Here is a 24,431-nt window from a genome sequence, read left to right as displayed (position 1 = left end):
GATGATTATTTGTTCAAGAACGTAAAGTGTCCTTACTTTTTAAGGATGAGTCATGTAAACCTTTTCTATATCTCAAGGGTCATTCCACCAAGTACAAATAGAACCTAATCATACATGTCCTCCCCTTATATCATACATGTCCTCCCCTTATATCTTCATAGTGGAGGTGCAGCAGGTGAATATTCCTATACTACCTCTAACTCTAGCTGAGATAGGACCACATTGTTAGCATTGGACTTTTGGTGTATTCATAGTCCAGCCTAGCTAGTTTATACGCCACAACAAATGTTCTATGCACCCTAGAATGATTTCATTTTAAATGATATGAAAGGAGTTAAGTTGAAGCTACCAATTCATGTGCACAAGTCAACATAATAGATTAATAGTGCTGCCAGTTCTGTATGCTAGACAGCAACAAGTACTTGTACAAAACTCTTGACAATGCTTTTGTGTAGCTTGTATTATATAATCCAGCGGTATGTACTAGTCCAGAGCAGCATCAAGAACTAATAGACAAATGAAAAGTTAAGAGCAGTATAGAAATCATATATTTATTTATGTCCTCCCCTCTTTGAGAGAAAGAGTATTATACTCATGGACATTTCCATAGTCATTTACATCGCCACCTCTCTATATAAGTGACACGAAAGCGTTAATAAGAAGAGCCACTGAGCCAGTTGCAATCATTTATGAAAGAAAGGATATTAGACATGCCCTTCATTCCTAAATTAGATGTAGAAACACAAAAAGAAGGATTAGAGATGTTAAGTATATATACTCGGATTTACTAATCAGCGCTTACTCTGACTCTGACGATGGTAATGCCAAGCTGTTAGCAGTCAGTTCTTCCAGAGGTGCCTCCAACTCAGTGTTAAAGCTTTTTGTATAATGGAACTCAATTTGCAACCTCTGATGAAGGGGTGTAGATGCCATCAACCCCTTCTTCACATCAACTTGTAATTCTCTAATGGGAATTGCCGCCAAAAAACTCTTAATGTACTCTTTACACGCCTCTTTACCTTTGCAAACAACGCTCGATTCCTCCTCATTTTCAGGTACTTTGTCGCTGCAGATGATGGCTGATTCTCCCGTCTTCTCATTGGGGTTATTTGTGGTGACAATGATTTTCCCTTCATTAGTAGTAGTCTCCTTCATATCAGGTTGCTCCTTTTTACTGCTAGCCAGTTTATCATCGGGCTGTTGACTCGGGCTAGGTAGCCGCAAAATAGTAGTGTCTTTGTCAAATTTGAGGATGAAAGCCTGGTTGCAGCCCTCATAAAGCCTCTCACCAAGTGTGTCGATGATATAGTATGCATCTTGTTCGACCTTGAGGATGAAGAAGTGGTCATTCCAACTCACAATGTAAACGAAGGGTTCGCCATGACTGGCATTGCCTTGAACGGATTTAGAAATCTCATCCCAGATGTTGTCAAAGGACATGGCATCTTTGAGAAAATCGAATCCCTCATCTTCAATTCCTTCTGGATGAAAAAAACCAATGAATGATTTTTCTGGGACTACTAAGAGCGGGCGTACTTTAGCCTGGACCACTGTTTCGAGATCAAAATGCTTATCTGGGAAACGCTCCCTGTACGTCTCATTTTCACAGAGATTCCTCCACTCTAGTGAACCTTCACGGATAAGACTGTCAAATTGGGACTTGATTGGCATTTCTTCCGTGTTGGAATGAAACCAATCAGCAATGACCGCAACCAAGGCTGTGCAAGCACTTTCACCTGCAGCTCGTTCATTTCGTTGATCAATTGAAGCAAAGAAGACTCCAGTCTGCAGCTTCATCTGCCCATCACGGCTTACTATCTCTTTTTTCTCCCAACTACCAACAGCAAAACTGTCATCTCCAAACTCGGAGACTGCAAATCGATTTGCAGTTGAACCATCCTCAGATTTACTCCACTGCAAGAATTGGGGAGGTATTGTTAAAAGAGAGAAAAACTTGCGACAATTAGAAGGAAAATGATTTTGGGACAAGAACTATGGCGTATAGACTAAATAGTGAAGAATAGCATTCCACTGAACAATATCATTTGGATACTGGAAAGATCTAAAGATAAAAATGAAAACAAGAGAAGATTAAACATACCCCTGAAGAAGACTCATCAGAGGAACTAAGTTGTCGGCGATCAAAATCTATATCATCCCCACCTTCCTCTCCATAATATTTCTTCAACAACGGCTCCCCCTTGGTTTTCGGAGATCTGAAGCTTAACTTTCTCTTCCTCCAAGGGAGAATTCTGCGTTTTGAACTCTGCTGTGATAATTGATTAGGTCTTGCTCCAGCTGCATCCTCAGCGTACGCATGCCCTGCATCAGATTTGTGATGGCTATAATATACCAAATCCTCATCTTCACTGCCACTTGTGTTTGAGTAATATGATCCACCGGCATGGTTTGCATATGCAAGTGTTTCATAACTGAAAGACTTCCGCAGTGTCGTATCCTCTTTTACTTCCTCCGATTCAGCTTCTTCTGAATCACCAAATGAATCTGTGTCAACTGGGTCAGTGAGATCAGTATCATCACTTTTAACCGAGTTCCTTCCATCACTGCCCTCCTCTTCATGCAACACCTTCTTTCGCCGCATAGCAGATAATCCTTTGAAAAGTTTAACTTTCTGTAGACCTGCTTTCAAAGCAGAAATTTCATTTCTGTCTGTCGACAAAACCTCTGCAGGGGAAGGAGATACTGGAGCAGACATGACAAACTTTGGCATCGTTTCTAAGGCTTCATGAGCATTCCCCAATTCAACAAGGTTGAGAGACAACTGCCATACATATCAACTATTTTAACCAAAAAAAGAAGATTGATGTAGAATAAAGAACAAAGTAGATCAAGCAAATTTGTTTTGCTTACACAAAGTGAAAGGTTTCTCTTGATACCGCCACTATAGGCTTCCAAGGGAATGATTACTTCACCGTCTTCTTCTTTTTCCCTAGCAGCTGATGCAAAGTCTGCAATGTTCAATGACGCAGTAGCAACTATGGGGACTTTATTGTTTGGTCTTCTATTTGTAACCTGATTTAAAAGAAGTATGAATAAGTACTGTCAAGAAACTTACAAACAGAATCACAAGTACGGAATTGATACAATGAGATAAGGAGGAAAAAGTAATTAAGAAATTCAAACGACTAGTTAAGATAAAAGTTAGTACTGGAACAACAACAACATACTGATTTCTCACAAGTGGGTTCTAGGGAGGATAGTGTGTGCGCACACCCTAGGAGGGCAGTGAAGTTGTTTTCCGTAGATCCCCGGACAGTTAGTACTGGAAAAAGAAATAAAACCCCAAGAGGAGGTAGCAAATGACTTGTTTAAGAAAAACAACATAGGCCCCAAAGCGAGGGAAGGAACAAGCAACTAAACAATGTGATCCTCCTAGGTCATATACCCGAGAGACCTACTATTCTTCCTTCTTTCTCTTTTGTTGCCACCTTTTTTGGGTTGAATCCAACTTCCTTCTTAATTAGGAAAGAAAAAGATGCCAAAAACCTTTTTTGGGTTGAATCCAACTAAAGAAAGGCATATTCTCCAAAGACCTCATTAATCATTTGCCAAAATAGTAAAGAAATATACAGAATATGCCAGTATTATATATTTCCATAATCTACAGCCACAAATGTAGAAAAGTTAATACTGATATGAATAGAAAACAGTAGGTCTCACCATCTCTATTACATCACTAACAAAACACACTACAAGCTACTAAGGTAGGTCCATCAAAAGGTAATCATTAAATCCCATAAAGCTTAATTAGCCTTTTGACTCTCAGGGCATGTCAAAATAGTAACTTCATTATTTTAGCTAAATCTCAAGGCTATTCATGGTTAAAGAAAATTAACTTTTCAGACAGAAAAGTGTCGTCGGTTACTGTAATGTTAAAGGAAGAGCATCAAGGGGAAATTCACAGTTTATTGACTTTGTTTACTCCTATGTTTGTAATCAAAACAAAAGAAAAAAACAGTTTGGTGCTGAATTTCATCAGGGATCTCTTGCTAGCATGTTATTAAAGAGGCTAACACAAATACCCTTGATATATACTTACTAATTTAAGGAAATTCAGGAAATTACTCATTCAAACAAATACAACAACAAAAAAAGGTGGGGTATGTGGAGCATAATATGTACGCAGACCTTACCCCTACCTTCTGAAATTCTGAAAGTAGAGAGACGGTTTTCGATAAACTCTCGGCTTATCCAGACAAATCAAGATTCTAAGTCTGCTAGTTCCAGTAAAATACATGATATGATCAAAATTCATGAAACCATAATTTAAAAGACAATGATCAAGAAAGGCTTAATTCCTTCTAATTCCTACACATTTAAGACAAGAAAGACCCCAAATTCATAGTCAATAAAAAGTCAAACTTTCACATCAGATAGTCAATGCCTTTGATCACTTCTCAATAATTTGCCAATGAAACAGAATTCTCAGTATCAGCAGTGGCTCTCAAATCCCCATGAATTGGATTAAGAAATTGAGTTCTTATCTCATAAAACATTCCAAGATTAATTTTTTAATCTCTATTTTTTGTTTCTCAAAACATCCAAATAACCCATGATACAACAATCACCAAAATCATTAATATTCATAAAGAAAAAATCAGAGGTAAAAGCAAGCAATAACTCACATTAAACACAGTAAAAGAAACCTCCCAAGGATGAAATTCACTCTCTTTGGATAGAGAAAAATTGCATAGGCTCTGAAACTCTTCATTCCAACGAACAACACCAACATCATCATCCTTCAAAGACTCTTCCTTTGTGAAATTCTTCTTTACACTTTTCCTCTTTAGAGAACTCAAACTCAGAGAATTATTACCCTTTGAACCTTTCCACTTTATTTCAACAGCCAATCTTTGAAAATCAGGTGAAAAGTTTAGACCTTTAAGACAGTTAACTGTGATCTTGGCCTCAAATTTCTTTGTAGATAGTGGTGGCCATGGCATCCACTTCATCATCTTCACACCCATCTTTTCTTTTCTTTTTTCCCTTTGAATTCACAAAATTCCAACACAAAACAAACAAATACTCAAAAGGGTCCTCAAAAAATACAAAAAAGATTATATCTTTGAAAGATTTGGGCCTAAAAATGGGAGATTTTAAAGAATTTTGAAAGTTAGTTTGGAATCAGAATATGAAAAGAGAGAGAGAGATGAAAGAAGAAGCATTGTTTTTGAGTTATGTAGAACCACTCTGTCTTTTAGAGAGAGAGAGAGAGAGAGAGAGAGAGAGAGGCCGGTAATGTATAAACACCTAAGGAGTAACGTCTCTATTTCTACTAGGATTTCAAGAGTGTTTGTCCCACACTATTGCTCATTTGTTCCTCTTTTCTTAATTTTTCATGTTTGTGGATTGGATTAACTATTAAGAATATCCATTGCTAATTTCAAGATTACTTAAAAGGTATAAACATAATAAAATCTAATCTTTTTAAGATAACATTTTCCAAAGAAATCTAACCAGATTCCATGTCCCATATTTTTAGGATAAAGGCTAAACTATAGTAACAAATATTTAGGTACAAAGGTACATTGAACCTTCTTGAATTGCAGATATTATTTGCGTTAGGCATCTTGGGTTTTCTAGAGGGATTTTAAAAGTTAATTTTTTTATTGGATCTGGAAAATGAAAAGGAAAATTAAGAATTTATAGAATTAATAAAGTAAATTTCATTAAGATGCGGATACACAATTTCAAAAGGATGGTGCACTATTATGAAAAGGTGAATTTAGAATTTAGATTTGACTGATTTAACTTTAATCACTTATTATGGGTTCACGCACATAAATTTAATTAATTTTAAAAAAATATAATATTGTTATCGAAGTATGGGTTCACGTTACACGTATTCCTCAACTTGGATACACATTCCATTTAATGCTCTTTAACTTTTTAAATTTTCAAGTACAAGGTACTTGAATAACTTTTGCTTAATATTATATTATATATCTATATACTGAATTATTAAACTCGTACTAGTATATTAAATTGGGACTCGTCATTAGTAATTTAAATTTGTCTTTTCTATTTACTACTAGTATTACACTGTAATTACAACTAGAAACTAGGTGGAAAAAGGCTAAAGCGTTAGCGTGCAAGAACTGATAAAAAACCAACAACTTGTTTTTAATAGTAGTCTAAAGAATGTAAAACAAAAAAGATTAACAATAAAGAGAGGAAGACTGTAATAACAAAATAAGTTCCCATTATAAATAGTTGTTGTGGTTTACAACTGTCACTAGCCATAGGAATCTATTTGGTCCAACTGAAAATGGAAATTTGTCGAAAGTCTTCGATTTGTCCATCAAAATTAATGCATTCTATTTTGGTTCTACCTTTTTAGGTAGAAATTGTATTATTAGAACATACTTCACTCGTCTCAAATTATTGTAATTTTAAAAATAATTGTATCAAATTATTTATCATTTTAGAAGTTCAAGATAAAATTAATTATTTTTTTTCTTATTTTACCTTTAATAGTAATTGTTCTTAAAGATGGAGATATCTCATAAATAGAGTAAAAATTCGATGAAAAAAGATTATATCTTAAGACATAAATAATGGTAGAAAAGTTTAAAACCTTTTAAAATTAATATTTTCTTGGAGAAACACGACAAATAATTTGAAACGAAAAGAGTATGGAATATAAACATGTATATCCATATGTGATGCACAAATAAATACATACATTAATGTGTACATATATATTGGAATTTGAATTTCAATTTACTATGTTTTATAATAAATGCCTTAAATATTACTTCTCACATTTCTCATATTTCAATTTTCGAGATTCAAACTAATAGGAAAAAAATTATAATAGTTCTTTGTTTCTGAATATCTAGTTATCCAATTTGATTTAATTTCAAAATTGGTCAAACGATCATCTATAAATGAAAAGTGAGATAAATTTGGATAAAGAGAGTACTTATTCAGAAATTTATGTTGCTGCAATAATGAATCATGTGCACAAAATCTAGTCGATTTAAGTATTATTATAACTATGGTAGTTAATTATAGTATCAAATATTGCAAGTCACATCAGATTCCAGAATCTAATCTTATAAAAGATTTTTAATTTCTCAGGTGAATAGAAGCTGAAAAATCGAACTTTATAAAAGATAAATTCGAAATTTCTTAAATATCTTATGGGTTATCTACTTATAAAGCAAATATTAAAATTACCTAATCAATTCTTTCTAGTTATGTGTTGCTTTTATGTACTTTAGTTGGACATTTTTTTGTACTTGGAAACATTTGTTATTCGTAATTACTTTCTATGTCCTAATTCGTTTTATGCCGTTACAACTATTTAAATAGTCAAACACTTCTTATGTATACAATTTGTAATTTCTCAATATATATATTTTTTTCTTGAAAACTAAAAAGTATCTAATTCAGATTATTAGATTAAGGTATCCCTCCACTCGTACAGAGAGATTGAGAGACTGGCATTCTAGTAGGAAAAGTGTATCGCACGATGTTTTCCTTATTTTATTTATATTTCTTTTTTTCTTTTTTTTTATATTCGAGCGTCTACACAGCAAAGTCTTTCATGACTTACTAATCGCTGAACAAAGATAGTTGGACCCGCTGAAAGCCGGACTCAACCACGAGGTAGATTAAAAGAGAATCTATAACGAAAAATTTCTTTCTCATGAGTCATGATAGAGGGATAGTCTCGAAAGTGAAAGCTTATCTCAAGTCAATATTGGATCAAGGGGATGTAGCATTGAAATTTGAAAACTCATGGCAAATTTGAAGATTACTTCAAATTTTTATATAATAAGATCTAATCCTTTTAAGATAAGCTTTCAATGAAATCTAACCAGATTCTTGTGTCCTGGAGTTGTTTGGGTTTTAGTTCTTTTTCGCACAAGATTTATCGAAAGCCTATGAGACTTTAAAATTTATTTACATAAGAATTTCAGATATGATGTGTCGAATTTGTCTTTACATTTTACTATATTAAACAATAGTTTAATGTGTCCGATTGATAACGTGCCGAATTTGTTTGTAGTATAATTACATAATTTAATAAGGGATTGCTTTAAAATTAATAATTAAACAGTAAACATTCTTCTAGTAGTAATAATTAATGGGTTGCCAAAAGTGCTTTAAAAAAACTTTTTTTTCAAAGTTAGGTGCTTGGCCATGCTTTAAAGAGAAAAAAAATACTTTTGAATAGAAACAGGAATTGTTTTTGACAAACTGAAAAAAGTTATTTCTCTCAAAAAATAGTTGTTCTTAAATTTTTCTCCAGACAAAAATACACTTACTAGTGTGGCACCAAAATAACCCTACATTATTTAACCTAATATTTAGCTATTCTAAACGCAGTTCACCTAATGTATAAGTATTTTTTAGGATATTTTTTATATTTAGTAACTTTTGGGGTGAGTAATATTATATTTGTTAAATAAATTAGCCAACACAAATAATTTTTCTCTAAAAGATATTTTTTCGAAAAATACTATTGCAAAAGAATAGTTTTTAAAATAAGCTAATTTCAGGAGTTTCAAGTTTGGGTCGAACACAGGCTAAACCATTGCTATGTTGGATATAGAAAAATTGTGTATATATTTTTTCTTCTGTTTTAATGGATAAAATTGGACAAGTTATATGATAAATACAAAATGGATGTTGGTTTAGGTAAGTCCAGCAAAGCAGCACTTGATTCAAATAAATAATACACACAAAGTTGTTTAATCTTATGGTGCATCTGTATTACTATTTATATGTTACATTGTCTACGTAAGAAAAAGAAAAAAGAATACGTATGGAAACTGGAATTAATACGACTCGTGCTAATTAGGTAGCCTTGCCCCTTGACACTTCTGTTTAACACTGAATATGTCAAAAAGCAAACTCACTTTTTCATGCTTTTGCAATCCGTCAAGCAATAGAAGCCAAAAATAGCTGCACATAAAAATTAGGAAATACTTAAATTGACGGTCATTCTACTTTTATTTTATTATACCGAAATTATTAAATTAGTTTTTTACATTACTAGTAAATGACTCAATTACGACCGATAATTTTCGACTGAAAAAAGAGGCTGGACCTTTATGATTGTTTCAGTAGCAAAAACAATTATTTATTTTTTGCTTAAAATATATATTTCGACTTTGTTATGATGATTTTGGTCGCTAATTTTGGCACAAAATTACGGGAATTAAATTTCCGACTGATTCAGTCGGACAGTAAAAATCAAAATTTCGGAGTTTGATTAGCTTTACTTTTTTCGATTGAATCGGTCGAAAAAAATTAAAATAAAAAACTATATTTTTAATATTCCGACTGATTTGATCGAAAAATATTGTGAATTCCAAAGCCTGACCTGTCAGTACTTTTACCGACCAAATCGGTCAGAATCTTTTTTAAAATTCTATATTATTTTATGTTTCCGACCGAATCGGTCGAAAATCAATTTTAAAAAACCCTCCTCACCTCTCTTCTATTCTCTTCCTCTTTTCTTTTTCATTTTTCCTCCGCCTCCCGCCTCCCACTTCCGCCCCATCAGAAAATTTTATCTTCTCCACACTTTCACCATCTCCCTTCTTCACGGTATAACTCTTTCTCCTCTCCTCTTCTTTTTTCTCGTGCTTGCGGCGGAACTATGGCGGAATCCTAACTAAATTTTTAGAGTTAAAACGGGTCAGCCCAACCCAAGCCTCTTGGGCTTTAAAAATTTGGTGGGCTAGGACGGGCCGATCCGCCATATGAATGAGTCTTAAAATGGCTAGCCCAACCAAGCCCTAAGTGGGTCGCGGGCTAGGGCGAGCCGGCCCTTCAATTATTTTTAGAAAAAAGAATTTCTTTAAATCCTTAAATATTTTTTCGTGACGTAGTCGCTTAATCATGTAAACAACTTCTGTTTGCTTAGAGCGTACAAAAAGTTTGATATTTGACGAGGAATCTCGTAATTTAAATGCAAATTCTCTATAACTCTAGCTTTTCTTTTTTAAAGTTACATGAATATTTTCTTAATACTTTTCTTTCATTTTCCTCAGATTCAGAGATTGCTTCAATAAGTTTATATGCTGAGATTTTTTAATTTAGGATTAACATCATTTGCTGATTTCATCATTATAGTGCATAAAATTTTTAAAATTTCTAAAATTTGCTAGTGGTTATTTTTTTTTTTTTTTTGTGTATTTAAAATTGATCTTTTTCTATACTAAAGAGCATTTTAAATATTAGTAGTATATTAAAGTAATCCAAACTGATCATTGGTCACTTAAAGTAATATTTTCTTTTGAAAAAAGATTATTATTGGCCACCTAAAACTTTTCGAGTTCGTTATTAGTTAAGCAAAAGAAAAACTAATTTTGTCATATTACATGCATGTCAAAAATCTAAATTCTAGTTGATATGGAAGGGTAAATGAGCAATCTAGGGTTGGGGAATGAGAATTATTGTTAATAGTTTTTTAGTTTTTATTTTTTTAAAATATTAAATATTTAATAGTTAATTAATTTAAATTTAATTAATTTTTGGCCCACGGGCCGGCCCAAGCCTAGCCTCGGTCAAGCCTCAAGGGCCAGCGGGCTGACTTGGGCCGGGCTTATAAGCCTCAGTTTTAAATGGGCTCAAAAAATCCTAACCCAACTCCACCCATATAGCGGGCTAGGTTGGGATGGTCTCACGGGCCAAGCCCATTTTGACGGCTCTATCCATAAGCTTTGGGTTGTAGCGGCCATCACCATCTTCACCTCGTCCAACTATAGATTTTTCCATAGCAAGGTTAGTTGTAATTGTTTGAGAATTTTTCTATGGCTTGATTCCTAGGAAAATTAGTTGAATTATTAGAAATTAGTTGGTAAATTATTAAATTGTTCTTGTAGATTAGTTGAATTATTATTATATTTGTTTTACTTAAATTGCACAGATGTCTTCTAAGGGTAAAGAACCGAAACAATCTAAGAAGAATTTTTTTTTTTGCCATCTACGAGTGATCACATTCCTTCACATATGCCTAGTATGAATCCTCCTCCTAGTTTTTCTCGTCCTTCTCAATCGACGACTTCATTATCACCTGAGTTTTTCAGAGTCCCCCCCTCCCCCAGCTAGCACAACATAGTATTACTCTGTGCCGACCCAGGGTGGTTCAGCCTCCACTACCATTAATTTTATGCTCACGCCTACTTTGCTACCTTTGAGTCATTGTGTCCCTGGTAGTCAGCATGATGGCTCACTATTGATTCCATCCCAGTGTGGGCATTACAGTCAGCATGATGGTTCGTCTTTTATGCCTCCATCATCATCCACTCCATTATCATCTACTCCTATTATTTCTAGACTAGATATTTGAGGATCTCAGACGGTTGCATCCCCATCTACTAGTACTGCTTCAGTTGCTCCATCACAAAGACTATATGCTGGTGGGACTGTAGAGTACGATTATTTGCATCAATTGATTATCGTACCCATGGGAACAGGTAAGTAATTCTTTAATTTTTAATTATTAGAATAAAGGTCTACATATATTTAACGAATATTTATTTTACATATAATGCTGGTTTTTTCCATCCCTTTAGGCCACACATATGGTTGTGGAATCTATGAAGTCATTATTTCATGATCCGTGGAATTCCTGGAGAGAGATATCATACCAAATCAGAGTGAATATGTGGCTTCAATTTAAGGTATGAATAAACATAATTTATATAATATTTATTGTGTTCTTCTAACTTTTATTTTAATTGCAGACTAAGTGTATATGGCAGACTCGACATAAAATTCAGGTGAATGCTAATTTCTAAAAGAGAGCTCAGAAAATGATTAAAGATACTCATTTTGATGCTCGGAGAGGTGGGAGCAAGCGAGAATGGTTGCGTGAAGATGTTTGGCTTCAACTATTGGAGAAGTGGAATACCGTTGAATGGAACCGGAACAGTGAAAAAGAGAAGGCAAACAGAGTAAGAGTGGGGTGGCTCGTTGCACACCGGAGGTTCAATCGGTTTTGTGGCCCATCGATCGAGATTGGTAATTTATTTATAAAATTTTACTTAGCTTTACTTATATTTGAATCAAGTAATAAACTCATATTTTATATTTTGAAAGGAAAAGGCACATGGGGGAAATGTGTCTCATGTTATTGTCTTTGAGGAGACACATAAGAAGAAGAAGAAGAAGAAGAAGAAGAAGAAGGAGGAGGAGGATGGTACAAGAGAAGTATGGGTCGAACCGCGTGCATCAGAGACGTATGTAACATTCTAAATTCAATACTATCTTTATTCTTGGTTAAGATTAATTCATTTATATAATGCTTATCATCTACATTTCAGGAAGGGTATCAAAGAAGAATAGAGTAGTGGCAACAAACTCAGCCCGATTCTCAATCGACGCCTGAAGATATGACTTTGATATGGACACATGCAACCAATAGAGTAAATAAGATATAAAATGTCTTAGTAATATGCATTTTAATATTATTTTGCACAAGTTGTATGTTTCTTCTCTTGCTCATTTAATTTTTTTTTATTTCTCATGAAAATAAATAAAGGTAGAGTCTATGGACTTGGAGTGCAGCCGTCGTCTAGTCGTCCAGCCATATTATTTAGTGGTGATTCTGCTTCACCCGAAGAAATTGAGACTATGCGGACGCAAATCAATGAATTTCTCAACAATGGAACAATGCTCAAGAAATAATAAGTATGATACAGACGTTCATAGAAAAATATGAAAAATAACGTACAATGGAAGAATCTAATAACGAGGAGACAAAAACCGATGAGAATCAGTAGTAATTTGGAATGTGTAAAATGATATTTAGACTTGATTGGTTGTTGCAAAACTTTGTTTGTTTAAGGCTTGGTTGCATGTCATTTTGGTTGAAAGCTTTAGATTTTGATGTGGTTTAATAGAAAATACACTTGTTAAATGGTTTTGTTATGTTTAAAAATGTTTGATTCTTGTTGTTTTTGGTTCAATTGACAGAGAATTTAAGATATTGGTTGTTGTATATTGGTTGTTTGATTTGGCAGGGGGTGTTATTCTGCTGTATTTTACCAAATTTTGCGACTGATTTTCGACCAAACTGGTCGGAAAATAGACCTCGAAATTCCCAATTTTGAGATTGAAATGGTCGGATAATTTAATTAATTATTTTCTTAATTTCTTATTATTCGACTGATTAGGTTCGAACATTTACATAAAATAATAAATAATAATTTAAGTTACCAACCAAATCGTGACTCGACATAGGCTCTTGGTGATGGACGTCGGCATCACGATAAAGAGGAAGAAGAAGGTGGTTTAGGGTCGTCCGAGGATTAGGTGGTGTGCCTTGACGAAGAATGAAACTCAGGGGATGCAAGTGGTATGTGGACGATGACGGCGAACTGTATAAGGGAAGCGGCGAAAGAGGTGTTTGGGGACTCTAAGGGTTACTTGGGCGGTCACAGGGCAACTGGTGGTGGAATATCGAGGTCCAGGGAAAGATGAAAGAAACAAATCGGCGCACCGTAGGTTAGTGGAGAGTACAGACGATGAGGAGAGGCGAGGAACAAAGATATTTATAAGGAAGCTAGGAAGGTAGCGAAGTTAGCGGTCACGGAAGCTAAGAATGCAGTGTTTGGTCGCCTGTACGAAGAACTAGGAGACAAAGGCGGTGATAAGATGTTGTTCCGGCTAGCCAAGGCGAGAGAGAGGACGGCTCATGATTTAGACCAAGTGAGTTGAATCAAAGACGAGGAATGCAGAGCGTTGATGGAAGACGCTCAGATTAAGCGGAGATGACAGACGTACTTTCATAAGCTGCTGAATGACGAAGGGGACAAAGACATTGTGCTAGGTGAATTGGAAGACTCCGAGAGTCACCGAGATTTTAGCTATCGCAGGCGCATTAAGGTCGAGGAGGTCGTGGGGACTATGCGTAAGATGAGGAGGGGTATAGCGACGGGCCAGACAAAATTCCGGTAGAATTTGGGAGGTTTATGGTTAGAGCAGGATTGAAGTGATTAATTAGGTTGTTTAATGTTATTTTCAGGATGAAGGAGATGCCATAGGAATGGAGGTGGAGTACGATGATTCCGCTATACAAGAACAAAGGCGATATCCATAATTGTAAAAATTATAAGGGCATCAAGTTACTGAGTCATATTATGAAAGTGTGAAAGAGGGCAGTGGAAGTAAGGGTGACGAGGCTGGTGTCGATATCCGAGGACCAGTTTGGGTTCATGACTGGTCATTCTACCACGGAAGCTTTCCATCTTATTCGGAGGTTGGTTGAACTATAGATAGATAGGAAGAAGGATTTGCATATGGTATTTATTAACCTGGAAAAAACATATGACAAGGTCCCTAGGAAGGAAGTTATTTAAGAGATGTCTGGAGGTGAAAGGTGTTCCGGTGGCTTATATTATGGTGATTAAGGACATGTATGATATAGCTAAGACTCGGGTTAGGATAGTAAGGGGCGACTCGGAGTATTTTTCGATTGTTATGTGGTTACACCAAGGATATGCGCTCAGCCCGTTGTTATTTGCTCTAGCGATGGATGCATTGACACACCATATTCAAGGGGAGGTGCCATGGTGTATGTTATTAGCTAATGATATAGTTCTGATTGATAAGACGTGAGGCGGTGTTAACGAGAGGTTGGAGGTTTGGAGACGTACCCTTGAGTCTAAAGGTTTCAAGTTGATCATGACTAAGACAGAATACTTGAAGTGCAAGTTCAGTAGCGTGTCGAGAGAAGCGGGCATGGAAGTGGGGCTTGGCTCTCAAGTCATCCCCAAGAAAGGGAGCTTCAAGTACCTAGGATCGGTTATCCAGGGGGATGGGGAGATTGGCGAGGATGTCTCGCACCGTATAGGGGTGGGGTGGATGAAATGGAGGCTAGCGTTTGGCGTCTTGTGTGATAGGAAGGTTCCTCAAGAACTTAAAGGTAAGTTCTATAGACCGGTGATTAGGTCGGCCATGTTGTATGGTTCAAAGTGTTGGCCAGCTAAGCATTCCCGTATCCAGAAGATGAAAAATGTAGAAATAAGGATGTTGAGATGGATGTCCGGGCACACTCGACTGGATAAGATTAGGAATGAAGATATCCGGGTGAAGGTGAGTGTATCTCCCACGGAAGACAAGATGCGGGAATCTAGGCTTAGATGGTTCGAGCACGTGCAGAGGAGAAGCCTGGATGCCCCGGTTATGAGGTGTGAACGGCTGGCTTTGACGGGTATCAGGAGAGGTAGAGGACGACCTAAGAAATATAGGGGAGAGGTGATCAGGTAGGACACGGTGCAACTGCAGATTTCCAAGGTCATGGCCCTTGATAGGAAGTTATAGAGGTCGAGCATTAGGGTTGTAGGTTAGGAGATAAGAGACTAGTCTGATAGTGTTTTATTTTAGCCTGCTAGTGGCTCCGATTTTGTCCTTAGTACTTCATTAGGGTTGTAGGTTAGGTTGTAGGAAGCTAGTCTAGAAGTGTTTTGTCTTAGAATGTTAGTAGCTCTTGTTGTGTCCATATTATTCCATCGCGTTTGTAGTACTGTGCCATTATTACTGTTTAGTTTATTACTTTTCTCTATATTTTCTGGTTATTACATTGCTGGTGTTATCTTTCTGGATTCCTTTATTGTTACTGCTACACTGTCTCATTTTCATCCTAATGTGCCAAGAGTCTATCGGAAACAGCCTCTCTACTCCTGTGAAGTAGGGGTAAGGTTTGCGTATATACTACCCTCCCCAGACCCATTTGTGGAATTTAACTGGGTTGTTGTTGTTGTTGTTATTAACTGTGCGACAGATTCGATCGCAAAATTACCGACCAAAGTGGTCGCAAATCTTCATTTTATCCGGTCAACTACACATTCCCCATTGCGACCAAAATGGTCGGAATTTTGCGACCGATTCTGTCACAAATATTGTGCAACCATCATTTTTCGGACCACTTGAGGAATAAGAGATTTTTGACTGATTTCCGACGAATTTGGTGGTCGGAAATTTGACATTTTCTAGTAAAAAAATTGCTTTACTTTAATTTAGTATCACCAAAGTTATTTTTGTAATAAAAAGATCACTTAAGTTTGTGTTTAAAGGGAATGTTAATGTTTTCATAATATGTACTAATGAGAAATTGAGTGACTTTTTATTGAAAGATTATTTAAAGGATAATATATTGATAATTTTAATGTAATAAAGTAAAAATTAAGTGATCTGCGATGGAGTTTGTGTTGGAACAATTTTTCAATATTTGTCGAGACTCTTGAGTTTTTCTTTTCGGTTTTTTAGTTTTTGTGTTTTTGAGGGCTAGTCCTTAATGTTAATTATGTAGTGTTTTTTGCTTTATTTTTCATGACTTTATGTTTACGACCCCTAACTTGATCCTTTCATTAGTTTCCAAGTTCTAGTTGTTTCATAGTTGGAGATCAGGCTGAGAAATTGTCCAACACCTATCAACAAGACCATTTTATATATAGCTCTTAATACATACACACTTTTAGAAATATGAAGATTGAATTCACATATAGTGGGGTTGAGAGCTAGCACAATTGGTGAGCTTCATGTCTTTCAAATTGAGGTGGAAAGTTCAAACCTATCAGTAACGTATCCCTTTCCTCTCTCCCCAATTCTCCTCTCCCGGATAAAAAAAAAATTAAAAAGAAGAAAAAATCAGTAGTGATACTGCATTTTTATCATACTTTGTAATATAAAAAGTGGAAAAACAAACGCAAATCCTAGAACAATGTGAAATTGACTTTTGCCTACGTGAGAAAAATATATTAATTTGGGGGCCATTCCCTAAAGGAAAGCGACTAAATAGACTATATATTCAGTGAGAGACTTCTGATGATTTCCTTCATTTATTTCATGGGAGTTTTTCAGTCAACTTGCAGATAAACAGATAGCTATCACAGACTTGGGACTACACTAGTGTGAAATTAATTTTAATGTCGATTTCATTTACGTTTGATGAGAGAAAAACAATGGCAACTGCCCTAGATGGTGTCAAAAAATAGTTTTCTTAAGAGAATATCTCCAAGTATATGGGATAAAGAGCAATAGGAGCTTGCTAATTTTTGCTTTCCACAGTGCATTGTGGTCTATTGATAATCAATTCGACTTTTCCGATATAACGATTAACAAATGAGAAATTACAAGGGCTTCTCTGGTTACTGTTGGGTTTAAAAGATTGGTGAATGGGAAATAGAGGAAAGAAAATGGAGGGAAAGTGAGCTCTCTTTTGCTTTGGAAAAAACAAGTGTCCCTCATTGGTGGGAAAAAGAAAAAGAAATATATGTATTTATATTGAGAAAACACTTCCTTTGGTGTTAAATGGGTTGAAAAGAAAGTAATCATCGCGTCGTTGTCGGCTTCGGCTTCGGTTTCGGTCAAAAATCGATCGATTGATTAATCTTTTTGAACAAGATTTCTTTCAATTATCTAATTAATTAATTAACGAAAATTCAACCCGGAATAATGCAGAACCCGCGACCCGATCTGTTTCTTTCCCCGACCAGAAAATGGCTATAAATATGCCTTGATCCCTGAATCTTTCCTTACGAAATTTTCTGAGCTTCTTCTCCTTCTTCTGCACAATTAAAATTCCAATGTAGTTTATAGTCTTCGATCAGTTTGCTATTTCACCGGCGTTTTTGGTACCAACACTATGATGAGTTAAATCGTTCTATCCTGAGAGGATAATATTTCAGCACCTCGGGTACTTGAGGGGAATAATTTTCTTAAGGACACACTGTGCATTTAAGTGGGCTCGATTTTATTCCGAAATTATATTTGAGATTCAACTTCATTATTTCAACATTTTGTTGCTACTAATTTTTTATTTCTTCTTTTGTTTCAAAAAATTTACTGTTTCATTATTTATTATAGTAATACAAATTGTCTAACAATCTTAAGGAAATTATTTTTTATATTGTAATCTGTATTCTATTTTTGGAGATTAAAACCTGTGTGGTTTTCTACCCTTTCTGAATTTTTCTATTTCCGATTTGAAGATATAAAAACTTCATCGAAGTATTAAAATTCAGAAACGATTTGAAAAACATAAAAATTTCATCGTTTTCTGTGAAACTTTATATAAAAACTTCGATTTTTATTTATTAACTGTACTGCTTATCATTAATTACAATATTGTTTACTGTTCTATTTTTTTTTGCTATTAATTGAACTCTTATGTTGTTGACAGTGAGAAATGGTAATTGATAATGAAAATCCTTCTGCGACTGTTGTGGCAATGACGATAGCCTCGTCAAGCCGAACTGTTGTGCCACCGGCCGAGAAACCGGGGAAAGTTTTTGGAGCCAACTTCAAAGGATACCAGCAAATGGTGTTCTTCTGGCTTACCACGCTTGGTATGCAGAAGTTCACCAGTGAAGATCCTCCAATGCCTGCCGCCGACATGCCAGATAATGAGAAATTTATGATTGTTGATACGTGAAAATAGATAGACTTTATTTGCAAAAGTTACATCCTAAGTGCTTTGGAGGATGACTTGTACAATGTCTACAGTGCTATGAAAGCTTTAAAAGAATTATGGGACGCACTTGAGAAGAAGTACAAGACTGAAGATGCATGCTTGAAAAAATTTTGTGGTTGCCATGTTTCTAGACTATATAATGATAGACAGCAGAACCATTGGAACCCAAGTTCAAGAGCTTCAACTTATTTTTCACGACCTTATTGCTGAAGGTATGGTAGTGAATGAAGCATTTCAAGTGGCTATAATGATTGAAAAATTGCCTCCATCGTGGAGAGATTTCAAAAACTATCTAACGCACAAGCGCAAAGAAATGAAGTTGGAAGATCTTGTGATTCGTATCAAGATTGAGAAAGATGACAAAACAGCCGAGAAGAAGTCTCGTGGAAATTCAACGATTATGGGAGCTAATATAGTTGAGGAGACTGCTCAAAAAATTTAGAAGAGGAAGAGGTTCTGGACAGACTAAGGAGCATAACAAGAAAAAGTTCAAGGGCAACTGCTACAATTGCGAAAAAGCTGATCATAAAGCCCCTGATTGTCGTCTCTCGAAAAAGGATAAGAAAAAGGGACATGCCAACATAATGTAGAAGAATGATGATATTGATGATCTGTGTGCAATGCTTTCGCAATGCAACCTAGTTGGAAATCCGAATGAGTGGTGGATTGACTCTGAAGCCACTCGACATGTTTGTGCCGTCAAAGAAGCATTTGCGACGTACTCTACTGTTAGTTCCAAAGAAGAGCTTTCCATAAAAAATATCGCAACAGCAAAAATTGAGGGATATGGGAAGATATTCATGAAGATGACTTCTGGCATGGTGTTAATGCTCAACAGCGTTCTTCATGTTCCTACAAATGAAAAAAAATTAGCTTCAACTTCTTTACTTGTTAAGAATGGATTCAAATGTGTATTTATATCTAACAAAGTTGTTGTAAGCAAGAATGGAATGCATGTTAGAAAGGGTTACCTCACAGAGGGCCTTTCAAACTCAATGTAATGGTTGTTGACGGTAGTAATAAAATTTCAGCTTCTTCTTATTTATTGGAGTCAAATGATTTATGGCATATTCGTTTAGGATATGTCAATTACTAAACCTTGCGGAGGATAATTAATTTAGAAGTATTGCCTAAATTCGAGTGTAATAAATCAAAATGTCAAATATGTATTGAATCTAAGTTTATAAAACATCCTTATAAGTCTGTTGAAAGAAATTCAAATCCTTTAGACTTAATTCATACTGACATTTGTGATATGAAATCAACACCATCTCGAGATGGAAAAAAGTATTTTATAACTTTTATTGAAATTTTTACTCGATATTGTTATGTTTATTTGCTTAATAGTAAGGATGAAGCAATTGAAGCATTTAAGAAATACAAGAATGAAGTGGAGAATCAATTAAATAAAAAGATTAAAATGATTAGAAGTGATAAGGGTGTAGAATATGAATCTCTGTTTGCAGAAATATGTTCGGAATATGGAATTATCCATCAAACTACTGCGCCCTACACACCTCAATCCAAAGGAATTGCGGAAAGGAAAAATCGGACATTAAAGGAAATAATGAATTCTTTACTAATAAGTTCCGGAGTACCGCAGAGTTTGTGGGGGGAAGCTATCCTTACAGCTAACCGAATACTCAACAGAGTACACCACATCAAAATGCAATATATTCTATATGAAAAATGGAAAGGAAGAAAACCCAACTTGAAATTTCAAAGTGTGGGGGTGTTTAGCAAAGGTACAAATACCTTTACCCAAAAGATAAAAATTGGAACAAAAACTGTGGATTGTGTTTTCATTGGATATATTACAAACAGTAAAGCATGTCAGTTTTTGGTTCATAAATATGATAATCATGAAATTCATGTTAATATGGTAATTGAATCAGATAATACTGAATTCTTTGAAAGCATCTATCCGTATAAAACTGAATGCGAGTCGTTAAGTGAAAGACCTAAACGACCACGGGAAGAACCAAAGTAAAATACTCCAAGTGAAGAGGATCTAAGGCATAGCAAACATCAAAGAACATCTACTTCCTTTGGACCAAATTTTGTGACATTCTTGTTTGAAAATGAGCCTTAAAATTTCAAAGCAACTATGTCATCTTTTCAGTATTTTGGAAAGAGACAGTTAATAATGAGATTCAATCAATTTTGGATAACCATACATGGTAATTGGTTGATCTTCCTCCGGAAAATAAGCCTTTAGGATCGAAATGGATCTTTAAACGGAAAATGAAAGCTGATGGTACTATTGACAAATATAAGGCAAGACTTGTTGTCAATGGTTATAGACAAAAGGAAGGCCTTGATTACTTTGACACTTACTCGCCAGTAACAAGTATAACATCTATTAGGGTGTTAGTGGCACTGGCGGTCGTGTATGGTCGTGAAATCCATCAAATGGATGTTAAAATAACTTTCTTAAATGGAGAATTGGAGGAAGAGATTTACATGGAACAATGTAACGATCCGACCAGTCGTTTTGAGCCCTAGCGTGGCGTTCGGAAGTTTGAGGCCTTGAGTAGCTTCACTTCATGTTTTATGACTTGTACGCGTAGTCGGAATCGAATTTCGGGAAGTTCAAAGTTGATTCAGATGAAAAATTCTAATTTCGGAAGCTTTAAGTCATAGGAATTGACCGTATGATGAATTGTATGAAGACGACTCAAGAATAGAGTTTTGATAGTTCCAATAGCTCCGTAGGGTAATTTTTGGTCTAAAAAGCGTGTCCGAATATTGATTTGGAGGTCCGTAGGTCATTTCGACGTTATTGGCGAAGTTGGAATTTGGATGATTGTTAGAAAGTTTGACCGGAAGTGGACTTTTTGATATCGGGGTCGAATTCTGATTCCGGAAATTTGAGTAGGTCCGTAATATCAATTATGACTTGAGTTCAAAATGTGAGGTCAATCGGACTTGATTTGATCGGTTTCAACGTCAAATGTAGAAGTTTGAGGTTTTAAAGTTCATTAGGCTTGAATCGATGCACAATTCATATTTTTAGCATTGTTTGATGTGATTTAAAGGCTCGACTAAGTTCGTATGATATTTTAGGACTGGTTGGTATATTTAGTCAAGGTCCCAGGGGCCTCGGGTGGATTTTGGATGGTTAACGGATCAAATTTGGACTTATGAGAATGACTGAAGGCACCGGTTCTAGTGCAATCGCACCTACGCAAGATACGCCACAGGTGCGAGCTCGCAGAAGTGAGCCATTGGGCGCAGATGCAGGGCTGGAGGAAGTGTCCTGTGGTCACAGATGTGAGGTGAAGGCCGCAGAAGCGGCCGCTTCTGCAGAGGAATGAGCGCAGAAGCGAAAAGGCCAGGAAGGCATGGTGATCGCAGAAACAAAGACCCTCCGCAGAAGCGGGAGCGCAGATGCAGTTGTACCTTCGCAGAAGTGCACGCGCATGCGCGCTTAGGGTGCCACAGAAGCGAGATTTTGTGGCCTAAGTAATGACTGCACCTGCGATGGAATTTACGTAGGTGCGGAGCCGCAGAAGCGAAATCACTGGGCAGAAAAGGGATAATTTTGAGGGTTTAATTCCATTTTCCATCTTTGAACCTAGAGAGCTCGGATTGAGGCGAATTTTCGAGGGTTTTCCAGAGAAAATATTTGAGTAAGGATTCTTGACTTGTTTTTGATTAATGTCCGCTAATCTATCAATTATTTCTTTATTTAATTAAGGATTTGGGTTGAAAAATTTAGGGAGAAATGGTGGAAGTTCTTAGACCGAAATTTTGGGGATTTAAAAGCGATTTGAGGTCGGACTTGAGTAATGTTTGTATGAGTGAATTCGATATCGAATGGGTGTTCGTATTTTGTGACTTTTACCTTATTCGGAGACGTGGGCCTGAGTCGACTTTTTGGGGCGATTTTTCAATTCTTTGTTGGAATCGTTGTTTCATTATTTAAATTAGTTTCTTGCAGTTGTATTTATAGTGTGTAATTGCTTTTGGCTAGATTTGGGCCGTTCGGAGCCGAAAAATCGAGGGAAAGGCATTATTATTGACTGATTGAGCTTGGTTTGAAGTAAGTGACTTATCTAACCTTAGGAGGGGGGGAGGGGGAATCACCTTAAGATTTGGTACTGTGGTAATAATATGTGATATGTGAGCACCGTGTATGCGAAGTGACGAGTGTGTACATGGGCTAAATGTGAAAATTTTGGTTCTTGCTGAGTAGTTTTTTTTAAAATTCCTTAACCGAATTGTATGAGCATGTGTAGCTATCATGTTTAGCCTAGTATCGCATGTCTACATGTCTTAACTTTTACTTGAAATTTATGCAACATGCTTAGTTGAATTACTTGCCTCCGTGATCTTGTATTCAGTCTTTAACTGTATGATTCCTTGTTGTAAATTCGTTGTTCCATAGGTTATGAGTTGTGTGTTTACTTTTGGGACTACGAGGTGGTACCTCAGGAGATCCCCCTATTGCATATTTACATTTGGGACTACGAGGCGATACCTTGGGAGCGCCCCTGCTGTTTACCTCTATTTGTTGTATCATTACCTTTCTGTAATTTCTCGTTGTTAAATTCTCAATCATTTCATTTTATCATTATATCTTCTACCTTGTTCCCTTTTATTCCAATAGGGCCCTAACCTGAGCTCGCCACTACTCTACCAAACTTAAACTTGGCACTTATTGGGTACCGTTGTGGTATACTCATACTACACTTCTGTATATCTTTTTGTGCATATCCAGATTCTTCCTACCAGTCCAGATACCAGTGAGATAGCCTGTGTGTGGAAACTTCAAGGTACATCTGCCAGCGTCCGCAGACCTCGGAGTCCCCCTCTATGATTGTTATGTTATTTTTTCTTATTCTCTTTAGACTCTAATGTATAAAGACACTTAGTATTTTCTCTTAGAAACTTGTGACTTGTGTCTACCGGATTTTGAGAGTTGTAATTATTTGAACGCAGTTCATATTTATATTTCATCTGTTGAGGTTTGAGTTCAGTTTATATTCAGTTATTCCAAAAATTATTAGGCTTACCTAGTCTTAGAGATTAGGTTCCATCACGACATCCTACGGAGGAAAATTAGGGTCGTGACAAACAACTTGAGGGTTTTGCGGTTTCAGGTAAAGAAAAGAAAGTGTGTAAACTGGTTAAGTCACTTTATGGACTTAAACAAGCACCCAAATAATGACATGCCAAATTTGACCAAACAATGTTGGCAGGTGGATTTAAAATCAACGAGTATGACAAATGTATTTACATTAAAAACACTCTAGGTCATGAAGTTATTGTTTGTTTATATGTTGATGACATGTTGATGATGAGCAAAAATATGGCAGATATAAATGCTACTAAGTGTATGCTATCTAGCAAATTCGATATGAAGGACTTAGGAGTTGCTGATATGATCTTAGGAATCAGAATTCACAAGACTCCACAAGGTCTAGCATTATCACAATCTCACTACATTGAAAAAGTACTTGACAAGTTCAAGTATTTGGATTTCAAGATGGCCAAGACTCCAATTGACGTGAGTTATGCACTTTAAAAGAATGAAGGTAAAAGTGACTCACAACTGGACTATGAAAGAGTATTGGGAAGTTTGATGTATATCATGAATTGTACACGACCAGATATATCATGTGTTATTAGCAAACTGAATCGGTTTACAAGTAATCCCAATCAAATACATTAGATGGCGATGAAACTAGTTTTGGGGTATCTGAAACATACCCAAGATTATGCTCTGTATTATAACAAATATTCCTCCGTGATCAGGGATATAGTGATGAAAATTGGATTACCGGATCTTCTGAAGTTAAATCCACAAGTGGATATATTTTCACAATTGGGGGTGGAGAATTGTCTTGAAAATCATCCAAACAAACGTGCGTCGCCCGTTCTGCAATGGAGTTTGAATTCATAACTTTAGATAAGGCCGGTGAAGAAGCTGAATGACTCCGAAATTTCTTTAAAGATATTCTATTTT

The 24,431-nt window shown here is 35.9% G+C and overlaps 2 protein-coding genes across 2 annotated transcripts; one reads left to right on the top strand and one right to left on the bottom strand.

Moving 5' to 3' along the window:
* Positions 1 to 525: 525 nt before the first annotated feature.
* Positions 526 to 5,219, bottom strand: LOC104118651 (uncharacterized). Its single transcript, XM_009629952.4, has 4 exons — positions 4,647 to 5,219; positions 2,872 to 3,033; positions 2,102 to 2,782; positions 526 to 1,914 (listed from the first exon to the last, which is right to left on the bottom strand). The coding sequence occupies exons 1-4, from the start codon at positions 4,986 to 4,988 to the stop codon at positions 799 to 801; spliced, it is 2,301 nt and encodes a 766-aa protein (XP_009628247.1). The 5' UTR covers positions 4,989 to 5,219; the 3' UTR covers positions 526 to 798.
* A 9,451-nt stretch (positions 5,220 to 14,670) lies between these two features.
* Positions 14,671 to 15,255, top strand: LOC104118654 (uncharacterized). Its single transcript, XM_009629955.1, has one exon. It carries the CDS (start codon positions 14,671 to 14,673, stop codon positions 15,253 to 15,255), a length of 585 nt encoding a protein of 194 aa, XP_009628250.1.
* Positions 15,256 to 24,431: the final 9,176 nt, after the last annotated feature.

Source organism: Nicotiana tomentosiformis, chromosome 5 (genome assembly GCF_000390325.3).
Source record: "Nicotiana tomentosiformis chromosome 5, ASM39032v3, whole genome shotgun sequence".
Classification (NCBI taxonomy): Eukaryota; Viridiplantae; Streptophyta; class Magnoliopsida; order Solanales; family Solanaceae; genus Nicotiana; species Nicotiana tomentosiformis.
Note: the sequence above shows the minus strand (reverse complement) of the source record. Positions and strands in the feature narration are given on the sequence as shown.